General features: G+C 45.3%; 2 protein-coding genes across 3 annotated transcripts in view; one reads left to right on the top strand and one right to left on the bottom strand.

Annotated features, from left to right (window-relative positions):
• Positions 1-9,574: 9,574 nt before the first annotated feature.
• On the top strand, positions 9,575-10,286 carry LOC122429795 (peptidyl-prolyl cis-trans isomerase A-like). The gene has a single exon (XM_043450444.1). The coding sequence runs from the start codon at positions 9,576-9,578 to the stop codon at positions 10,068-10,070; it is 495 nt and encodes a 164-aa protein (XP_043306379.1). The 5' UTR covers position 9,575; the 3' UTR covers positions 10,071-10,286.
• A 1,021-nt stretch (positions 10,287-11,307) lies between these two features.
• The window catches only part of DNAH8 (dynein axonemal heavy chain 8), a 322,922-nt gene continuing 312,302 nt past the window's right edge, over positions 11,308-21,927 (bottom strand). The window contains exons 90-91 of one of the 2 annotated variants that reach the window (XM_043450439.1): positions 13,969-14,090; positions 11,308-11,988 (exon numbers count right to left, since the gene is read on the bottom strand). In XM_043450439.1, coding sequence (XP_043306374.1) covers positions 11,701-11,988; positions 13,969-14,090 — 410 coding nt within the window. In that variant the 3' untranslated portion in view covers positions 11,308-11,700. The remainder of the gene's footprint in view (positions 11,989-13,968; positions 14,091-21,927) is intronic. The other variant, XM_043450440.1, reaches the window with a different exon arrangement.

The following is a 21,927-nucleotide window of genomic DNA, read 5'->3' as shown; positions in this document are numbered from 1 at the left end:
CCCATCAAGGAGTTCGAGATCATTGACACTTTTCTGGGGCTACCCCATCAAGGACAAGGATCTGAAGATCATGCTGGTGCAAAAGCAGACCTAGGCTGGCCTGCAGGCCAGGTTCAAGGTGACTGTAACCACTGGAGACTGCAACAGTCATGTCAGTCTGGATGTCAAGTGGCCCAAGAGGTACACCCGGGGCCTCATCCTGACCATGCTCTTCGTAACCCTGGTGGGCCGGGACTGCCAGGGGAACAAGATCAGCAAGCCCCACATGGTAACACATCACTGCCCCGGGCATCGTCCCGGCCCCTGTGCCCAGGAAGCTGCCGCTGATGGCAGGTCTCTGCCAGCTTTGCCAAGGTCACTCCAACATCACATCCAAGACCCGCAGCTTGACCTCACTGACCCACACCAGAGTCTCCAGGGGAGACCCACCCCCCCACCCCCCATGGTGCTTTTACACCAAGAGAGACCAGTGAATTAAACCTGAAAGCAACGACCTCTCTGGTAGTCCAGTTGTTAAGACACCATGCTCCCCACGCAGGAGGTCCAGGTTCTATCCATGGTCAGGGAACTAGATCCCACGTGCTGTAACTAAGACCCAACACAGCCAACCTAAAACCAAACCAAACCAAAGAAAAATCCTGACAGCAAACCAACAAACAGAAGTTCCACAGACAGACAGTACGGCCAGGTACTAAGGAGCAAGTTCTCTTGCAGGCTCTCATCTACTCCCTGGTTTAGTGGGAAAGGCTGGTCAGGCATGAGAAGACTTGGGTTCTCACTCTGGTTCTTCTGCTTTTGTCCTTTGTCCCCTAAAGCCGATCGCCTCCACTTCCTGAGTCTTGGTTTCCTCACCTGTATAATCATCCCTACCCACAGGACTGTTGTGACAATCAAAATGAGAGGATCCATGTGTTAAGAGCACTGGAAACTGCTAAGCCTAGACATGAGGAAACTTCATGGTCATTCCCACAGTATTCTTGACCTTCTCCTGGTCCTCCCGGCTGTCTTCAAGTGTCCTGTGCTGCAGCCAACCGGGGTTTGTTGTCACGGTTGTCTTCTTGTTGGCCTGCCTTTATCCTCATCTGGCCTTTGCTCCTGCTATGCCCTCCCCCTAAAATGCTCTTCTCCTCTATTGCCTTTGGTCAAATCCCATCCATCCTTCATGGCTCAGCTTAAATTCTACTTCCTCCAAGGGCCTTGCCCAACCCTTGACTTGAAAAAGTCCAGTCTCTCTCTTCTGCACTCCCACGCCCACTTGATCTTTCACTGTCAACACTACCTGACTTGCATCGTGGCTATTTGAGTGCAGAGTGCGTATGCTCTGCTGCAGCACATGCCTGAGGCCAGGGTCCCTCTTGCATCTTAGCTGAAGGTTAGCATAGAGCTTGTGCACAAAAGATGCTCACAATCACCCTATTAATTGGCAATGAGTTGAGAAGGACCTCAGGAGATAATCGATGTCTTTGGGGCCTGGAGGCAGAAGATGAGCAGCCAGGCTCCAGGGAGCAGGTCCATAAACATCTTTTGACAGAAAAGCCCAACCTCAAAGCCTAGCAATTTTAGATTATATTTGCACGGGAGGCTTTTAAAATAGCAAAACTTTAGATTTATGTCTCTGTGAACAGATGTGGAAGGGAAAATCAATTCCTCATAGTATTGGCTTATTTGTTTTTTTATCGCAGTGCTAAATATTATGCAGTGAGTGACAAATTAATACATAAATTGACCTGGAGACACATCCTCCAACTCCCTTGGACGGGAACGAGACCTCATGGCTGGACGTGGCGGGTATCTCACATCGTGTGTTGGTCAAGCTGGAGTTTCCCAAGAACAGGATGGACGTGAAGATGACTCGGATCAAGACGACTCTTAAAGAGCCCAGACTTTTCCCAAAAGAGGGGAAATGCGCACGTAATTCGTTCTGGGGACAAATGGTATGGAAGACTGGTACCACCTTGCCCTTGGCTCTGAAGCCTTTCTGGGGCTCTTAGAAGATGTCAGGAGAAGACCTTGGCTGCACCCTAGCTCCTTCCCAAGCAAGGCCTCCTCCAGGATGAAAGGAAGAGACAGACCCAAGAGCCGTGACCTGGCAGGGGCCTGCCTGCCCCAAGCGACCACCTGCTCTCCCCTGGTGGGGCCCCTGGAGCAGATAATGTGAGCAAATGAGTGTGAATGTGACCTTCCTCCTGAGGGCACCAGGCCCTGCTCTCTGAGGAGCCTGGAAGGCAGAGTAGGCACGTGAGAGGCAAGGACAAGGCCGGATGAGGAAATGCATCAGCTCACCCCCTGGGCCAGTGGTCCCACAGGGTTCCCTGAACAGGAAAGGGACCTGGGGGTGCTGTGGGATCTGGGACCCACCAGGGAACCCTATGGGTGTGCCAGTTGACTCCTGGCAGCCAAGGACTGGCCTGGGCTCTTGGAGAAAGCAGAGTAGGCAGAAAGAGCAAGGCCATCCTCTAAAAAGATTCCATAAACATGGAAAAACACTAAAAGTGACTGCTTTCCCCAAGACAGGGGATGACACATAATAGTCAAAGCTTCTGATTTGGCCTAGCTAAACGCCTAGGTCTGAAGAGAGACAAAGGGAGAGACACAGAGAGAAGTACTATTAGGACTATTTTCTATTTGTCTGGCAGCCTTGCATTCAGGTTCTCACCGAGGGACAATAGAAGAGACACAACAGAAAGGGAAAGAATTTACATAATCAGCAAGGAACACCCGGAAACTGCAAACGACAGATGGGGCTCCTTACCTCCCAGACACAGGTTGAAGTCCTTGATCACCTGTCTGGGGAGCCTGGGGTCCCAGTGACAGAAACACCATGAATCTGTCAGTTGGGAGACGGGGAAAGAGTCCCCCTTTCATAAACACCATCTTGAAAAGGTTGTGAAAGTGCCAGGAAATTAGAGGCTGAAGCATTGAATATCTACACGGGGTCAAATGAGGATTTTGCCTGGAAATGGAGAGGAGGTGCTTTAATTAATCGGCCCCGGCCTAAGTGAAAATGAGGGGTGGCTTCTGTAGGGAAAGGCAGGGAGCTGCCAGCGAGACACATGTGCAAGGCGCAGAGGAATTTCCATGCTCCTTGATGACACCTGTTCAATTAAAACTGTTTATAAAGAAGCAACTGTAACCCTGTCAGCCTGCCACATCCCACACCCCCAACGTGGGTGGTTACACACGCACTGGGAGATGGAGCAGTGTGGGTCCCCGCCCTCCCTGGCGCCTTTTGAGGGGAATGGAACAGATTGGGAGAATCTTCTATAAACCAGCGGCTTCTGAGGAACCGGTATTCATTCAAGGTAGACAAAGATTATTTTCATTTCTTGAGCATGACTCCAAAGTGTTTATATTCATCTCAGAAGGCTATATGTAAATCAAGACTTGAGTGTTCAAAAAACATGGTTCTTTTTTGCAGTCAAAGCTGGATGCCAGAAGACTGAAGCAATGGAGTGGACTTTTATCCAGGTGCTGAAGGTACAAAAGTCATCTTTCTCTAAGACCAAATACAGCTCTCCTTCAAGGAGTCTTAGAAATTTAAGGCTGTGAGCAAAGTAGTCATGAAGAATGGATGCTTTCAGATTTCAGTTGTTTTGTATTTTGAGGCCTTTTCAATGTCTATCTGGTGGTTCCATTCAGCCCCGGGGGGCTCCTCCAGGCAGGGACCCCCTCTTCTCCAGCCACTCGGGAGGGACAGGAATCACACACCCCCAGGTCTCTTTTCCCACAACTCCAGGCACTGGGAAAGCTCCCTGCATTTCAGGGATGTTGGTCGGCATGCAGATGTCAGATATACTCTCGCTGAAGTTGTTAAGCTTCTCGGAGGAGACCATAAAGAGGAAGCCAGAGGAAACATGTTCATCATTTGCTTTCAAATCAAAGGAGATGGAGAAAGAGGACGAGAGGAGAAAAGCAAGTGTGTGGAGGAAGAAAGGTAGTCCATGGATGCCGTGCACCACCCGGGTCCCTCTTGGATCCCAGGCTCTCCTCTCCGAGCCACCAGGAGTGTGGGCTGCAAATGATGTGTCTGCCGGGTGCCCTTGTTCCCAGGGCTCATGTGGGGCCACTTGCAGCACCCTCCCTGTCTTACAGCCCCATGGGGTGGCTGAGGCCTTTGCCGTGACTGCCTCGCAGCCCAGCTTCTCCCTCTGCCCGCTCCTGCCTCCTTCACTTCCAAGGAGTGCTGTTCCCAAGAGATCTCCCCAGGAAATCTGCACCCAGATCCCTTGCTCTGAGTCTGTTTCCAGAGAATCTGAAAAGAATCTGAAAATCCCCACAGTGGGAAAAGAGGGAGCAAAATGTTTAGTGTCTGTGATGAGTGGACAATTTTTATCAAATGTACAAAAGGCTCCTAAGCCAATGTTTATACAGCCCTAGATGACCCTGGGTAGTTTCCTTGTCCATTCAATACATTCATACATCCCCCCTATTTGGGGGATGTATGCTACAGGTCCTAACCCAGAGTGTTGTCCTGTGACATCTTTTTATATCTAAAACAAGATCATTTTTTGAAATCTTGAAAAAAAACTGGAGATTCTATTAGGCACCTAGGTTTAAGTCACCGAGCTATTTTAACTGTGAGTGGCTTTTTGGCTAAAATGGAAAGGATCTCCATAGTCCTTCTGCCTTTTATTGTTTTCATTTAGGATAGTGAATTTTTTTCTATACTTTTGCTCTCTTTTATCCTTTGCTGAAGTGTGTTCTTTAAAATACCATCTTAGTTTCCTTTTCTTCTTCTGCATGTGGACAAGGAAGCCACCCTACAGGGGGCCTGGGTCCCAGGACCAGACTGCTAGTCTTCTCACTTAAGAGTCTAGAGCTAATTCCTTCACCTCCTTCCTGTTAACAATACACCTGCTGGTCTAGAATGTTCAGGAAAGCCCAGAAAAAGCATGTTAAATGAACCGACTAATTCCTTTCAAAATTATTGAATTTTAAATGTACAATTTGCTTGCACACCATACAAATGCTGCTATTTTAAAATTCATTATTTATTAAAATATTTCATTATTTATTAAAATGAAATAGTTTTTGGCTGTGCTAGGTCTTAGTTACTGTGAGGGCTTTTCTCTAGTTGCAGCAAGCAGGGGCTGCTCCCTCCTTATGGTGCACAGGCCTCCATTACAGTGGTTTTTTTGGTTGCGGAGGATGGGCTCCAGAGAGGATGGGCTCCGGAGCGCACGGGCTTCAGTAGTTGTTGCACGTGGGCTCAGTAGTTGTGACTCTTGAGATCTAGAACACAGGCTCAATAGCAGTGGTGCACGGGCTAGGTTGCTTCATGGCTTCTGGGATCTTCCCGGACCAGGACCGAACCCATGTCTCCTGCATTAGCAGGCGGATTCTTTACCACTGAGCTGCCAGGGACGCCCCCAAATGCTGATGTTTGCCTAATAGTCTCTCTCCCATGCACATTATCCTTTCCATCCAGACAACAAAAGCAGCTCAAATGAACAAGTCAGAGAAACACAGATGTGCTATTTTCTACACACAGTTATGAATTTTATCTCATTAGACTCTGGCTTAAAAAAAGAATCCAATACTGCCTTGCTAAGTTCATCAGACTGGGTCCAAATCTTAGCTCTGTCAGTTACCAGCTGGGAGAACTTGGGGAAATTATTTAGCTTCTCTGGGCCTCAGTCTCCTCCTCTGTGAAATGGTGATAATGCTATCAGACTTCATAGGGTTGTTATAATGGTTACATAAGCTAATTCATGTCAAGGGCACACAGTAACATGGTGTTATTAAGTCACAGACCTCATCGTGAGCAACAGTAAGCACACAGATCTTTGAGTCTTTTTTCAGAGACCCTGGCAGTTATTTATAAGCACTTGGCTGGAAAAGAGCTCTTTTCCTCAAACTATAATGACAGAAGAAACATCCAACTAGACTCTCCAGGCTATAAACTGCTATATTTTTCTTTTTTTCCATCATGGTTTATTACAGAATATTGAACATAGTTCCCTGTGCTATACAGAAGGACTTTGTTGGTTATCCATTCCATATATAATAGCTTGCACACGCTGATCGAAGATTCCCACTCCAACCTTCCCGCACGTGTCTCCCCACTGGCAACCACAAATCTGTTCTCTGTGTCTGTGACTCTGCTTCTATTTCATAGTTAAGTTCATCTGGGTCATATTTCAGATTCCACATGTAAGTGACATCACATGGTACTTTCCTCTTTCTGACTTACTTCACTTAGCATGATAGCCTCTAGCTGCATCCATGTTGCTACAGATGGCATTACTTCGTTCTTTTTTACGACTGAGTAATATTCCATTGTATATGTGCACCACATCCTCTTTATCCATCCACCTGCCGATGGATGTTTAAACTGCTATATCTATTTCTGCTCACCATTCACCTCATCAGCTTAGTTTCCGAATGCCCCAATTTGGACTCCGTAGCATCTTTCACATGACCTGTTTTACTGCCTTTCTAATGGTCTTCTTTCTCAGTCCAGCGCTCACTTTGCTTTGCCGGGTGTAGAGCAACAGCCTCCCCACGGACCCACTCACTTCCGATCCTGTGGTTCCCACTGTCCTTCTGTCATATTCCCAACACCGCCCCTGCAACACGACCTCCCCCATCATTTGTCTACACCTGTCAGTCAAATTGGGTCACGTGCTGTTCTCTCCTTCTGCATTCCCTCAACACTTGCTGCGGTGCCCCAAAGCCAGACTCTGCTTTCAATATGCCTGGGACATAATGAGGAGACATACATACATGTTATTAATCCCCAGGGTGAAAATTGCTACATTCAGCTGCAATCCAAGTGCAGGAAGAGCAATAAATCCTACCTGGGGGAGTGCAAGGGGTCATGGAAGTCCTCACAGAACATGAGGAAAGGATCAAGTGGTTCTGGGAGAACTTTTCTTTACAGCTTTATTGAGGTGGAACTGAAATACAATAAACTGAACACATTCAAAGACCACAATTTGGCACATTTTAACATGCGTGAAAATACCACAGTCAAGAGAATCAACACATCTGTCACCCCTGAAGTTTTCCTCCTGCTACTTTGCATCTTTCTCTCCTTGCCTGTCCCCCAGCTCCTCACCGCAGATAACCACTGATCTGTTGTAGCTATCAATTAGTTTTTTTCTAGAATTTTGTATATAAATGGAACTATATGTTATGCATCTTTTGCCTGTTTTTTTTTTCACTCAGCATAATTATTCTGAGGTTCATCCAAGTCTGTTCATTAATAGCTTGTTTCGTGTTATTCCATAGAATGGGTGTGCCATAGTTGGTTTATCCATCCAGTTGTGGTTAGAATCGAGTTGTTTCCAGTTGTAGGCTATACAAATGAAGTTCCTATGAACATTCATGGGTGAGCCTTTGTAGGCACAATGCTTTTATTCTGCTTGGGTAAATGTTTAGGAGTGGAACGCCTGGATCATATAGTCAACTGTTAAGAAACCATCCACTTGTTTTCCAAAGTGGTTGTACTATTTTATTACTACATTGCCTCTAGCAATATATGAAAGTTCCAACTGTTCTATATGGGAAAGTTTTCCTTGATAAGAGAAACAACACGAGGATGAAAATATTTCATGTTCCCTCAACACAAAATAGTCCTAATAGCAGAACAAATTGAGCAAGTTGAGTGATAGGGTCGGGGATAGACAGAAATTTTACTTTAGGCCAGCTCAGGGAGGGCTTTGGTATTTTGAGTATATGTTGCAGAAGATGGAAATGTTTCAAAGGCTCTTAAGGAGGATTTTATACAGTCTGGTCTCTGTCTCTGGACATTCCATGTGGTTTCCCATCTTTATACTGTTCTTTCCCTCACACCGTTCCCTTCCTTAGAATGCATCCATCTACTATCTTGGTACCATCTATGACCAAGACCCATCTGAAATGCTACCTTGTCTTCAAGTTCATCCCTCACCCTGAGTTTAACCATTTCTCTGTACTTCACCCATGGTCCTGAGTCACATTCACACTACTGGTGAGTCCCGTATTCACCTGAGGTCTTTGATGAAAGAGAGTGCAGCCTGTTCATGCAACATCACCCTCAAGACCGGTTCCTTTCACAATATATCTCGAGACACTTCTCTTTCAGTCTTATTTTTATGCAAAGTCCAAACTAAAAGAACATTTTAAATCAACAAAGGCATAAATCCCGTGGCACATTTTGCTGAGACCAAAATGAGACCATGTGGACTGACTCTGAGGAACCAAAAATTACTTTTTCTCTCTTCCGGCTTCAGCCGGCTTAACCATCTAGTCCTGGGTCCTCTGCTCTTTTATGCTCACCAGGTCTCCCTCACTCAAGTGTGGCAAATTATGTAATTAGTAAAAGAGCAACAATTTTTCTGAGAAAATGGTTATGTGCTTATTCAAGTTCAATGGCTCAAAACATCTAAGGAAAGCATTAAGCAAGCCCAGAGAAGGCAAGCTGACCTGGACCCCAGCCAGCTCTGTACAATAGGGAGAGTGGAGGGGTGCCCACCACGAGGAAGACTAGTTTTGGGGGCACCACTTGGAAGCCAGGTGTCCGTTCCTGAGGAAGCCTCAGCACCCATCTCTCTCTCCTCGGGGTTGACACAGAACAAAATAATCTGCAACAGTAGAGAATTCCCAGGAAATGCTATGTGTGTGGCTTTAAACAGTCTGATCCATGATCTTTGTTAGATTCACACCCTTCCCATCTCTTTCCCAAATTTTTCATAGGACATTCAAGTCATTAGAAAACACTGGACTGGGACGTCCCTAGTGGTCCAGAGGTAAAGAACCCGCCTTAAGGGCTTCCCTGGTGGCTCAGTGGTCATCTGCCTGCAATGCAGGAGATGCAGGTTTGATCCCTGACCCAGGAAGATCCCACATGGGAGCAACTTAGCCCGTGTGCCTTAGAGCCCAATCTCAGCAACAAGAGGGCCCACGGCAGTGAGAAGCCCAAGCACTGCAACTAGAGAAAAGCCCACACAGCAGCGAAGACCCAGCATGGCCAAAATAAATAACTAACTAGAATGAACCCTGCAGTGCGGGGGGCGCGGGTTTGATCCCTGGCAGGCGAGCTAAGGTCCCGTGTACAGAGGAGCAAATAGACCCGTGTGCTGTGACTACCGCGCCCATGAGCCCAGCAACAGACCCCACACGATGCAAGGAAGGCCCCGCGTGCTGCAGCCAAGATCCAAAGCTGCAGATAAACAAATAAATGTGTATATATTTTTAAAAAGAAAAGAAAACATTGGATCCAATTGTTATTCTCTGAAAACAGACCATGACATCCAGGGGGGTAGACAATGCGATTTGCTTTAGTAATTTTGGCAACTGAACAGGAATATGAATAAAATGTGCATTATCTGGGAACCTGTAGTTCGGTTTGCTTACACAGCAAACTGCGGTTTGTAACGTGTTTTGCTTCCGCTCTGCTCACCCAGACAGAGTGGTTGCTTCCAGAGGCTAGCTTCTGTTCAGGTCAGTCTTTCCAGGGGATGCTATCTTTTTAGTGTGACTACAGGCTGAGGGAAGAGCCAAAACACTGGGAGCTCACTTACTTGATTTTTTAAAAAACAGTCCTGGCCTTGCAGATGCCGCCATCCCGGAGCCTTCCTTGCTGTCTAGCCATGGTCAACCCCATCATGTTCTTTGACATCGCTGTTGACGGCGAGCCCTCGGGCCGCGTCTCTTTTGAGCTGTTTGCAGACAAAGTTCCAAAGACAGCAGAAAACTTTCGTGCTCTGAGCACTGGGGAGAAAGGATTTGGTTATAAAGGTTCCTGCTTTCACAGAATAATTCCGGGATTTACGTGCCAGGGTGGTGACTTCACACGCCATAATGGTACTGGTGGCAAGTCCATCTATGGCGAGAAATTTGATGATGAGAATTTCATCCTGAAGCATACAGGCCCTGGCATCTTGTCCATGGCAAATGCTGGCCCCAACACAAACAGTTCCCAGTTTTTCATCTGCACTGCCAAGACTGAGTGGTTGGATGACAAGCATGTGGTCTTTGGCAAGGTGAAAGAGGGCATGAATATTGTGGAAGCCATGGAGCGCTTTGGGTCCAGGAATGGCAAGACCAGCAAGAAGACCACCATTGCTGACTGTGGACAGATCTAATAAATTTGACTTGTGTTTTACTTAACCACCAGACCATTCCTTCTGTAGCCCAGGAGAACAACCCTTCACCCCCATCTGCTTGAAATATCCCATAATCTTTGTGCCCTTGCTACAGTTCTTCGGGTTCCATATTTTCCTTATCCCCCTCCAAGTTTAGCTGGATTGCAAAGTTAAATTTATGATTATGAAATAAAAACTAAACAATTAAAAAAAAAATGGTCCTGGAAAGTGCTATGGCTTTGACATTGAATCAGGATCAAGAGCACACCAGAGGCCGTGGCTAGAATACCCTGCACCCTATAATGCATTTTCTACTGTTTGAAAGTACACAAGACCAAGGGTCTCTAGCCTTTTTGGCACCAGGGGCCAGTTTCGTGAAAGACAATTTTTCTACAGATGGAGGGTGGGATGGTTTAGGGATGATTCAAGCGCATTACATTTATGTGTACTTCATTTCTCTTATTATTACATCGGTTCCACTTCAGGTCATCAGGCATGAGATCCCCAGAGGCTGGGGACCCCTGCTCTAGACTATGGTGGAATTTCTTCTGGGTACTTTAGACACCTTACTTGGGCTCTTGCTTGGCCACCTCTGATCAGAGTGACACAGGGATGAGAGCAGAGCAAGGCAGCCTGAAACATCCCCCTCCTTCAGAACAGACAGAGGGGAGGAAGCTTGAGGATTTAGCTGGGGGCAGGCAAGAGGATTCTAGATGGGAAGACCATAGAGACACTTCTTCATTAGCCAGAAGCTGCCTGAACATTCAATATGAGACCCCATCTGTTTTGTTAAATTGACAATTTCCTTTAGCAGGAAATAAAGGTTCATATCGAGTTTCAGACTAGCTACGGAGTAAGAAATAGCTCCACTTTTTAAAGACTTTGCTGTTTAAAGCATTCAGCATGTAACCTAATTTCATTTGATGGAGTTTGTTTTTTCCTTCTCCATTTGCTGCCTAGAAATGTGTGCTTCATTATCTCCTGTGGAGTTGGAGTTGGGAGGGGAGAGCTAGAGACTCAGAGATTTCTGGGCCTCAAAAGCACTTAAAAATAATACTGAATAAAATTAAATTGCAAGGGCAGCCATCCCAGTGGATTTTCTGTCTCAAATATTTCACACCACCAGCTATAAGTCCCAAGGGGGTACTGACTGGAACCCTTCAATTCCCATTTCACAAACACGGAGAGAAGACCAAATGCAAACAACAAGCAAAAGATAATATATTTGCATAAACTCAGGCTTGGGTCGATGTTATTCAAAGGAAAGGTGGGTTTTATTTGAGAGAGACGATTGCATCTACTAGACTCTTTTTTGGGATGCAACAAATTAATACTTTTAGTTTTTAAAAATTCAAATCTTCCAAAGTATTCAAACATGAAAGTAGGACTTTACCTAAAAAATGATTATAAATGGAATATGACTGCCTGGAATAAAAAAAAATACTTTTGAATCATCTTTCAAAATATTGATATGAGAGAAAACATACACAAACAAGTGATTGTAAGATATCAACTTTTTAATTTAGAAAGAGTAATCAAGCAATCATCAGGGAGAAAGACACGCCTCCCCGAGTCTCTCCACAGCACTGACTGCCCATGGCCCCAGGGCCCTCAGCAGGTGGAAAGGAACTTACTTGATGTCACACAGAAGGGCCACACCTCTCAGGATCCAGTGATCGGGGGAGAGGACTGTTCGCAAATACACCACAGTGATGAAGGTCAAGTCAGTCCGCCTGGGCTTCTTGTAAATGGGACACACATACAGCTTGGGGTCCTTGGGCGCCGTGGAATTGATGGCAAAGATGTGCAACACGGGCAGTTGTGTGAAGAGCACCTTGGGGGTGGATTCTGTGAGCTTCCCATTCCGTCTGTCCCAGGCTGCTCCATCCATGTACAGCCCATAAATGTATACGCCTTCCTGGAAGAGCCAAGCAGAAGATACCAGGAAGTTTTAAAAAGTTAACTGTTGTGAGGTGGACACCCAATGCCATAACGAAGGTCATCAGTTTGGAAAGAGAATGCACAGCAATCTTAAAACACTACCCAAAGAAGAAAACACCAGAGGATGCATTCCTTGGTGAAATATTGAGCCCACCATTCCTCGGCAGCATAGCTGGAGGCTATGGGCTTCCCTGGTAGCTCAGCTGGTAAAGAATCCGCCTGCAAATGCAGGAGATACCAGTTCGATTCCTGGGTTGGGAAGATCCTCTGGAGGAGGGTATGGCAACCCACTCCAGTATTCATGCCTGGAGAATCCCATAGTCAGAGGAGCCTGGCGGGCTACAGTCCATGGGGCTGCAAGGAGTCAGACACAACTGAGTGACTAAGTACATGAGTGATATAGAAATGCTTCTGTCACTGGGGATTCGAGCCTGGGGGGGACCGGCCTGGGACCAAAGACTCAGCCAGCAGCGCCAGATTGCCTCTGCTGCAAATGAAAGTCTCTGACGGGGGTGTTCTGAGTTGGTGCGGGGTCCTGCGGGAGCACCCAGGACAGGATTCAGAGCTGGGTGCCACTTGGGATCTCAACCTGCACTGAGCAAGCCAACAGGCGGTTCTAACTTCATCTGAGCGCCCCTAGAGGTCAGACATGCAGAGCAAGAGCGGAAGTGATGGGCGGGGGGTGGAGAAGGGGTCCCAGAGTGGCTGACCTCAGCCTGTGTCTGTCTTTCACACAGTAGGACTTACCCTTGAGGGCCTCACCAGTAAGCCAAGAGGCAACACACACACACACACAGAACAAACTGTAAAAGACATGACCTGATTACCAGCACATGCTCGTTAGAGGGGCCGCCTCGTGAAGGGCACTGAGGCCAAGCGCAGTGACTGAGAGGTCGCTGTGGTTGGAGCGCCCGGGGAGGACTGTGGAGGACAGGGCCTTGGAGCGTGCGCTGCACTTGGAAACACAAGAGGAGAGAGGGTGGGTGGCAAGAGAGGCAGGATGGTCAGGAAAGTCCACGCATTTTACTGAGCAGCAGGTTCAATGGTTATAAAATAAGTTAGGGCTTAACAGTGGAAGACTGTCGATACCAGACTGAAGAGCTTGAACTTTATCTTGCAGGCACTGGGGAGCCATAGAACATGTGCTCAGTAAGAAAAAAGTCTAAAGGGAATCACGGCGGAGACTCCAACAATCACGTAAGCTCATAAGATACACTTATGTAGAAAATGGTGACCATTTTTCCATTTCCAGTGAGGACTGGGTAAGAGAAAGGAAATCTATATTACAATTAAAGAGAGGGAGGTTAGCTGCAAAGTGTTTTCTAAAATCCCCCATGTGGGCTAAGAATATAAGAACCATACCTCTTGAACCAAAATCTGAAGTACATGATTTGACAGTAAAACCATGGGCCATCCCAGAAAATTAGCACATATGATACCATCATTAAGTCAGTGGTGTGGTGTGGTGTGGTGTGTGCATCAGGTTCGACTCTGTGACACCATGGATGATAGCCCGCCAAGCTCTTCTGTCCACGGAATTTTCCAGGCAAGTTGTCCTTCCACCCAGGGTCCTGCAGCTAAGAAGGGACATGGCTGGAACTGGCCCCAGAGCTCAGGACTGCCAGTCCTGTTAGCCTCTACTGCCCTCAACCCTCATTAATTCTGTGAGTACCCCACAGCAGTGGATGGAGACATGCAGAAAGTCCTTTCGAGCACGCACAAATGTAACTTGTAATTACAAAGAATGCAGTTTGGGGACTTCCTGGTGTTTATCATTCATTCCCACTCTGGCAAATGCAGGAGGAGTTGGCATTGAGGTGTCCTGGTTACAACCAAGGAAACCCTCACTGCAAAGCCAGAGGACCTGATGGAGATGCTCACAGGTCCACGTTCAGCAGAACTTGAACTTGGAGCCCCAGCTCCAGAAGCGTCCCTGCTCCTGCCCAGCGGCACCTACCACAGGGGGCGATGTGACCTCCTCCTTGGTCTGCCGCAGAACTTCGTTGTGGATGGTCACAGAGTCCAGGGCCCAGCCTTTGTGGGCACGGGTCACTTCTTGCCTCATTGCAGTCAGGAAGCCTTAGAAAAGGAGAAAGAAATGATCGTGATGCCTTGGTGCAGACTACTCTAGTAACAAGAGGGGGAGTTGTGTAGTTAGCTGCTTATCCATCTCCAGATGTGTGCCCATCTGAGAGGAGCTGAGATCAAACCTCAGAAGGGATGTTTCTTTCAATGTTTTGTTTCAATCAACTAAATACGTCTTGCCAGCAGACAGCCGGAAAACAGCACCGTCTCTGCCTCAGACAAGGTCGTGGTTTGAAATTCCCCTGGGATTTCAACTACTCTAGTCTTCTGAGGGCTGTAACCCAGTGCTAGCTTATAGTCTCTGTTTGAAAATCCAGTATCAAGGAATAATAGTGGAATGGTAAAATATTCTGAGAACAGCATTCCAATTAAAACTGGAATCAAACCATTATCAAGCGTCTATTTGCTCTAATGGAATAATTTCATTTAGTCTAGGAAATAAGGCATAATGCCAAAATAGAAAGCCTGACTTTCAATTTGATCAAACAAAGCAATCACACCGGAAAGGAACGTTCCATGTTTTAATGAGCATAATACAGTTATTTTAAGACAATACATGGTTCTGTATATTGTGGCCTTTCTTTAAACGTAATATTTGCAAATTATTGCCATGCAATTCAATTAGAGAAGTCTATCTTGGAGAGTAGCATTTGATGTTTAAAAACTATACCTTAAACTTCAAAATGGACTTCAAAATCTTAGGATACTTTACCTGTGACCTATATATTACATTTTGGCCTCCATGTTAATACTGGAAATCATGAGGCCCTTTATTCACAATCACAAGTAAATTTTGGAAGTGTGTGTCCCTATTACTCCTAGATTCATGAACTGTGAGAACTTTAATACACAAACCAACATGAAAGTGGTAATATTTTATCAGGTTTGAATGGGAGTGGAAAGAAGAGGGAAAGTTACAAGGCATAAAGGCAGGCAGTGAGTTAACACCTGTTAGAATTAGAAAGAAAGAATAGGAACTCCCCTGGTGGTCCAGTGGCTAAGACTCTGTGCTTTCAATGCAAGGGACCCAGGTTCAATCCCTCGTCAGGGAACTAGATCCCACATGCCACAGCTAGGAGTTCACATGCTGCAACTAGAGATCTTGCATGCAACAATGACGTGGCACAGCCAAATGAATGAGTATTTTTTTTTAATAAGTAAAGTAGGACTCTAGCCTGCTTAATGAACAAGTCAAGTTCTCTCCATTCTCAAGTCCCTCCCTCATTATTGTTAGACACTTGGGGAGGCCCTCATTCATTCATTCATTCCTAAGTCTCTTAGAACTGGCCACCATATACCAGGTATGCTAGAGGTGAGAGTCCCACATGATGAAGAGGCCATCCATGGACCCTGCATCCAAGGAGCTCAGTCTACACGGAAAGTGGACGGAAGCAGGATATACACCTTGATGTCATTATAAGTAAAGAGGTGAGAACAGAGTGGACCACTCAAGAAGACAGCTCAGGGAAGGCTGAATTGAGAAGATGAAGTCAAAGACTAGTCTTGAAAGTAAGAGTTTTCCAGATGGGATAATTCCAGTTAAGGGAACAGCACGTGCAAAGGCATGGAAGTCTAGGCCTACAGGTGAGGCAGTAATGGCAGATGAGGTTAGAACAAAGGCAGAGGCAGCATTTTGCAGGGTCAGACTTCGGACCTGGTGACTTTGTGAATGGTGGGAAGCCACTGATTATTTGAAGTAGGCAAATAATTTAGTTGTATTTGCATCTTATAAAGTTTACTCAGAGCTCTCACTAAAAGCAGGATTTAGGAAACTCAAGAACCCCTGCATTAATTCAAAAGAAAAGTTGGCCAGTCAACCAGAGGACCTAATTGAAGGTCTTTTTTTTTTTTTTTTAGGTCCACCAGGAGGCATGTGGAACTTCCCTGACCAGGGATCGAACCCATGCCCTTTTTAGTGGAAATGTATAATCATAACCACTGGACCACCAGAGAAGTCCTATAAGTGATTCTTCTAAAGATAGTTTCATGAAACTAAGAGTGCCTAGTAGGAAAGGATGGTTTTATGATGCAAAGTGTTAAATACAGGGAGTAGGAAACATGGTAGACGTTTGCCTGGCAGCAATTTCTGGTCAAGACCCATCTGTAGTCTACATGTGGAGTCACTTGAGATGATCTGATCAAGTAGGTGATTATATCAACTTCCACTTTAAATACTGGGGATCCCATTTTCTTTTAGTAGTCAACATGTCGCGTGTTTGGTAGTCAGGTATATGCCATGCCATGATAACTTGTTTTAGTTGTGTCCAGCTCTGCAACCCTATGGACTATAGCCCTCCAGGCTCCTCTGTCCGTGGGATTCTTCAGGCAAGAATACTGGAGTGGGTTGCCATGTCATCCTCTAGGGATCTTCCTGATCCAGGGATTAAACCCGGGTCTTCTATGTTTCCTGCGTTGGCAAGCGGGTTCTTTATCACTTGCACCACCTGGGAAGCCCAGTCAGGTATATATGACCACAGTAATAAAATCCAATCCTCCATTCTAAGTGACTCCATGAAAATGTCATTTTCATCACTCAACTTTAAGCTTGCCTCCAAGTAGAATACTCAGAATTAAATTGACCCTATTTTATGATATTTTAAAATTCATCATTGATCTATGAATCTACAAAGTCATAATGCATAAGGCATGAATAATGATTGTAACTATCCATCTGCACTAGTTGAAAAACTGGATTTTTCTATAATATTTTAAGTTCCAAATTGCAAATTTGACCTCACTTGCTATGGCACTCAGAACAATGTAGCAGATGCCAGGTGAGGGGTGAGAGAGATTCTCTCTTATGTAACACACCCAAGACAAGGACTTCAGTTGATGGTGGAGTGTTCTGAAAAAATTCTAGTATGGTTAAGGAGATATCACCTTCTCTCATCTCCCTGCTGGGGAATATGCATGATGTTGTCTGGCTGACTTCAACAGTAAGCCTCCTAATGTTTAGGAAGCACTCTTAGTATGCCAGGAGATGAAATCTAGAATGCATATTACCTTCAGCTATTAAGAAAGGAAAATGTTCAATAAATAATTTGAGGCCTGAGAGCAGAGGGTAGGAAACCATTCCATGGCTCATTCCCACTCAGAACATGGAGAAGATACATATTTTTTTTTCAAGTTTTGATAGCTTTTTTTTTGGCCTCCTAAAAAGAAGAACATGATCTTGCAGAATTCAAACTGAATTGCAAATCCACTGAATTGCTCTTTATCGAATTTTAAAAATGAATGACCATCTTTCTTATAGACTGATATCAAGTCTAATGAAATCAAAATCTCTTGTTTTCTGAAACCTATATAATTTTAAAAGACTATTGATATATTTTTCTTTATAAAAGCTTGAGAAGTAGTACTTTTGTCTTGGCACTAATTTAATTTTAATAATTCTTAAGCCAAATTTCAATCATCAGTGGTGGGAAAAGTGATTCAGGCATTCATGTGTTTGACTCAGAAGTGAGAAACAAAAAGTTGGGGAAAGTCCTCAACAAAAATAATCTATTTTTCATGAGATTTAACCACCCATGCAAAAATGAGTGATTTAACCATTCAAACATATGAGTGTCATGCAGGCTAACTGAGGTGCTTTAAATTTTCTTTGCCCTTCTAACTCATATAGCATAACAAATTCCTAAAACACTTGTCAAGCTTGTTCTTTTGCAAAATGTACTTTTAAGGTTGGATTATACTCTGGAAACTCAGGTCTAAAATAACACTTGTTATCTGAGTTCCTGTAATAGTCAAGACCTAACATTTCAGCAAACAAACTACTGTTGTTTGACCTGTGCAATCAGCTGGCTTGAAGAAAGCTGTAGAAGGCTTTTGGTATCAATTCAAACAAGGTCTTGGAAGCAACAGAATAAATAACTAATCAGGAATGCTATTGTTGTTGTTGAGTCACTAAGTCATGTCCAATTCTTTGCAACCCCAAGGACTGCAGCATGCCAGGCTCCTCTGTTCTCTACTGTCTCCCAGAGTTTGCTTAGATTCATGTCCATTGAGTTGGTAATACTATCTAAGCTCTGCTGCTTTCTCCTTTAGCCTTCAATCTTTCCAGCATCAGGGTCTTTTCCAATGAGTCGGCTCTTTGTATCATGTGGCCAAAGTATTAGAGCATTAGCTTCAGCATAATCCTTTCAATGAGTATTCAGGGTTGATTTCCTTTAGGATTGACTGGTATGGTCTCCTGGCTGTCCAGGGGACTCTCAAGAGTCTTCTCCAACACCACAGTTCAAAAGCATCAATTCTTCTGTTTTCTTTATAGTCCAACTCTCACATCCATACATGACGACTGGCAAAACCACAGCTTTGACTATACAGATCTTTGTCAGCAGAATGATATCTCTGCTTTCTATCTCTGCTTTTCTGTCTAGGTTGGTCATGTCTTTGCTCCTATCAAGGAGCAAGTGTCTTTTAATTTCATGGCTTGCAGTCACCATCCATAGTGATTCTGGAGCCTAAGAAAACAAAATCTGTTACTGTTTCCACTTTTTCCCCTTCTGTTTGCCATGAAGTGATGGGAACAGATGTCATGATCTTAGTGTTTTAAATGTTGGCGCTTCAAACCAACGTTTTCAGTCTCCTCTTTCACCCTCATCAGGAGGCTCTTCAGTTCGTCTTCCCTTTCTGCCATTAGAGTGGTAACATTTGAGTATCTGAGGTTGTTGCTATTTCTCCCCATAATCTTGATTCCATCTTGTGATTCATCCAGCCCAGTATTTTGCATGATGTACTCTGCATAGAAGTTAAATAAGCAGGGTGATAATATACAGCCTTGACGTACTCCTTTCCCAATTTTGAATCAGTCAGTTGTTCCACGTCCGGTTCAAACTGTTGCTTCTTGAGCTGCATACAGGATTATCAGGAGACAGGTAAGGTGGTATGGTACTCCTGTTTCTTTAAGAATTTTCCACAGTTTGTTGTGATCTACACAGTCAAAGGCTTTAGTATAACCAAGGAAGCAGAAGTAGATATTTTTCTGAAATTCTCTTGCTTTCTCTATGAATGTTGGTAATTTGATCTCTGGGTCCTCTGCTTTTTCTAAACCCAGCTTGTACATCTGGAAGTTCTTGGTTCACGTACTGCTAAAGCCTAGCTTGAAGAATTTTGAGCATAACCTTGCTAGTGTGTGAAATGAGCACAATCAGGAAGGTTCTTCTCTATTTCACAAGGAGTTGGTTGGTATTCTGTAATGATGATCCTATAGGCAATGCTTTCTTTCCTTTAATAAATGAACCAGTCCTTAGGTAATGAGCCTTCGGTTGTTCAGTATTTCCTGTCTTGTCAGTTACTAAGCCTCCCATGAGCATTTTGGAAGATGAACAGAAATGATGTTCCTGCCATAAGATTATGACAGGCAGTTTTTTCCCCAAAATGAGAAGCAAATGCAGCTCATTGGTAAGTTAAATGAAAGGTCAGAAATCATTAAGCAAAGATGACGATGATTCACCCAGTTGAATAAAAATGCCCCAGGCACCTTTCCTGATGCTTCGCTCGATGCTGTAAGGTAGGGATCTTAATCTTGGCTGAAAATGAAAAATATCTGGGAAGACTTTGAAACTTCCAATTCCCTGGTCATAGCCCAGATAAGTTAAATCGAATATCCAGAGGTGGGACCAGGCTTCAGTACTGTTTTAAGGCAGGGTTTCTCAAAGTTCACAGCTAATGCCAAGGGAAAGATCGCTTATTAAAATGCTGGTTCTGATTCAGTAGGTAAGTTGAGGGTAGGTAGGTTCTGAGGATCTTCATTTCTATCAAGCTCCCAGGTGATGTTGCTCCTGCTGGCTGCTGGACCACATACCAGGTAGCAATGGTCTAAGACCCAGGTTCCTCACACCTTAGAGCAACCAAAAGATACTTTAAGACTGATTATATAGCATTATTAAAAAGCAGAGACATTACTTTGGCAACAAATGTCCATCTGGTCAAGGCTATGGTTTTCCCAGTGGTCATGTATGGATGTGAGAGTTGGACTGTGAAGAAAGCTGAGCACCGAAGAATTGATGCTTTTGAACTGTGGTGTTGGAGAAGACTCTTGAGAGTCCCTTGGACTGCAAGGAGATCCAACCAGTCCATCCTAAAGGAGATCAGTCCTGGGTGTTCATTGGAAGGATTGATGCTGAAGCTGAAGCTCCAATACTTTGGCCATCTGATGCAAAGAGCTGACTCATTGGAAAAGACCCTGATGCTGGGAGGGATTGGGGGCAAGAGGAGAAGGGGACGACAGAGGATGAGATGGCTGGATGGCATCACCAACTCGATGGGCATGAGTTTGAGTAAACTCCGGGAGTTGGTGATGGACAGGGAGGCCTGGCGTGCTGCGATTCATGGGGTCGCAGAGAGTCAGACACAACTGAGCGATTGAACTGAACTGAACTGAGTGAACTAATCCCCAGAGGTTCTGAAGTCACTGGTTTGGGCCCCCAGGGATTAGCATGTATTAAAACCTCCCCACGTGATTCTACTGTGTGGGCAGGATTGAGAACCTCTGCTCTGTTAAAAATATCTGCATGACAGGCCAATAAGAGATCACGGACTCATATCTGTTTGCAGAACAATTTGGTAAGTGGGAAAAGACATGCCCTATGATACAAACGAAATATGAGGAAGGCTATCAGTGATGCAAGCTGAGTCTTTCCAGAGTCCCCTGATATGCATGTATTTTCTAAAATGCTGTTAATCCAGGACACGGAGTACAAGCCGGAGCACTGGGGCTAATTCTCTTGGCCAGGTTGGGATCAGCTAACCCTGCTGGGTCTCACATGCCAAAACGTAATTCTGTAATTCTGTAACTGCTGTACGTTCCCTGCCCCTTCTCTGCTCCTCTATGCTTCCTCTCCCTTCACCCAACCTCACACCTCTCTGCCCCCTCCCCAGCCTTTACACTCTTCCCGCTGAAGTGGGTCGGCGGTTAGCAGACCCTCCCATGTTCCATGTCTGCACAGAACATTCTCTCCATCTTCTTGCCCTTCCTGGAGGCTGGCTCAACCCTGAAGACCCTGTCCTCCCCAACTGCCCCTCCCCCTGGATGAGAATCTCTGCTGCTTGGACAATCCCCCTCCATCCACATGCCCCTCTCCTCACTGTCCCTGCCAAGTGCCCACTGGTCCCCATTCATGGAGCCTCCTGCCGCCTTCTGGGTCTCTTCAGTATCCCACTCAGCATCTTGACCTCTCAGTTCCAAAGACCTGCTCCTCAACTCCACCCCCTTTTCTTCACTTCTTCCCCTATTTAGTCTAGACCCATCTTTTTCATCACTCACCCAGCAGAACTCCAGTGCTAAACAAGTCCAGGTGCCCTTCTTCTTAAACCTATTCCAGGCAAGACCGAGGTCAGTACACAGTTGCCACCATGGTTTAGCCACCACTAGCCTTGATGGGATCGTCAAAGCCATCTAGCAGTCCTGTCCTCCTTAGCCCTCTTTCTCGAACTTCTGCCACTCTTCTTAAATCTTTCCTTTAACACCTTGCTCCTGAGATCACTTGGCCTCCTCAGTAAAGGGAAAGATAGAAAACATCAGATGGGAATTCCCTTAACTTCCTGCCACTATCCAGCAAGCTCATCGGCTCCTTGGCTCATTCCTTCCTTGTTCCCTTGTTACAGTGGTCGGGGTGTCCCTCCTCCCACCTGGAGTGCATCCCTCCACTTGGGGAACCACGCCTTCTGCTTCTTTCGCCCCCTTGTGGTATCTTTGTGCTCTCTCTCTCCTGGCTTCCTCCCACCAGTATTTGAATAGGCTCAAGCTTGTCCTACTATTAAAAGAAGAAGGAAGAAAGTGTTTTTTCTTCTGACAACTGCTCCTCCAACTCCCTTCTTCTCTTCCAAGTCC

Source organism: Cervus canadensis, chromosome 28, assembly GCF_019320065.1.
Source record: "Cervus canadensis isolate Bull #8, Minnesota chromosome 28, ASM1932006v1, whole genome shotgun sequence".
NCBI classification, from domain to species: Eukaryota; Metazoa; Chordata; class Mammalia; order Artiodactyla; family Cervidae; genus Cervus; species Cervus canadensis.
The sequence above is the reverse complement of the archived record's forward strand: the minus strand, read 5'-3'. Positions and strand labels throughout refer to the sequence as shown.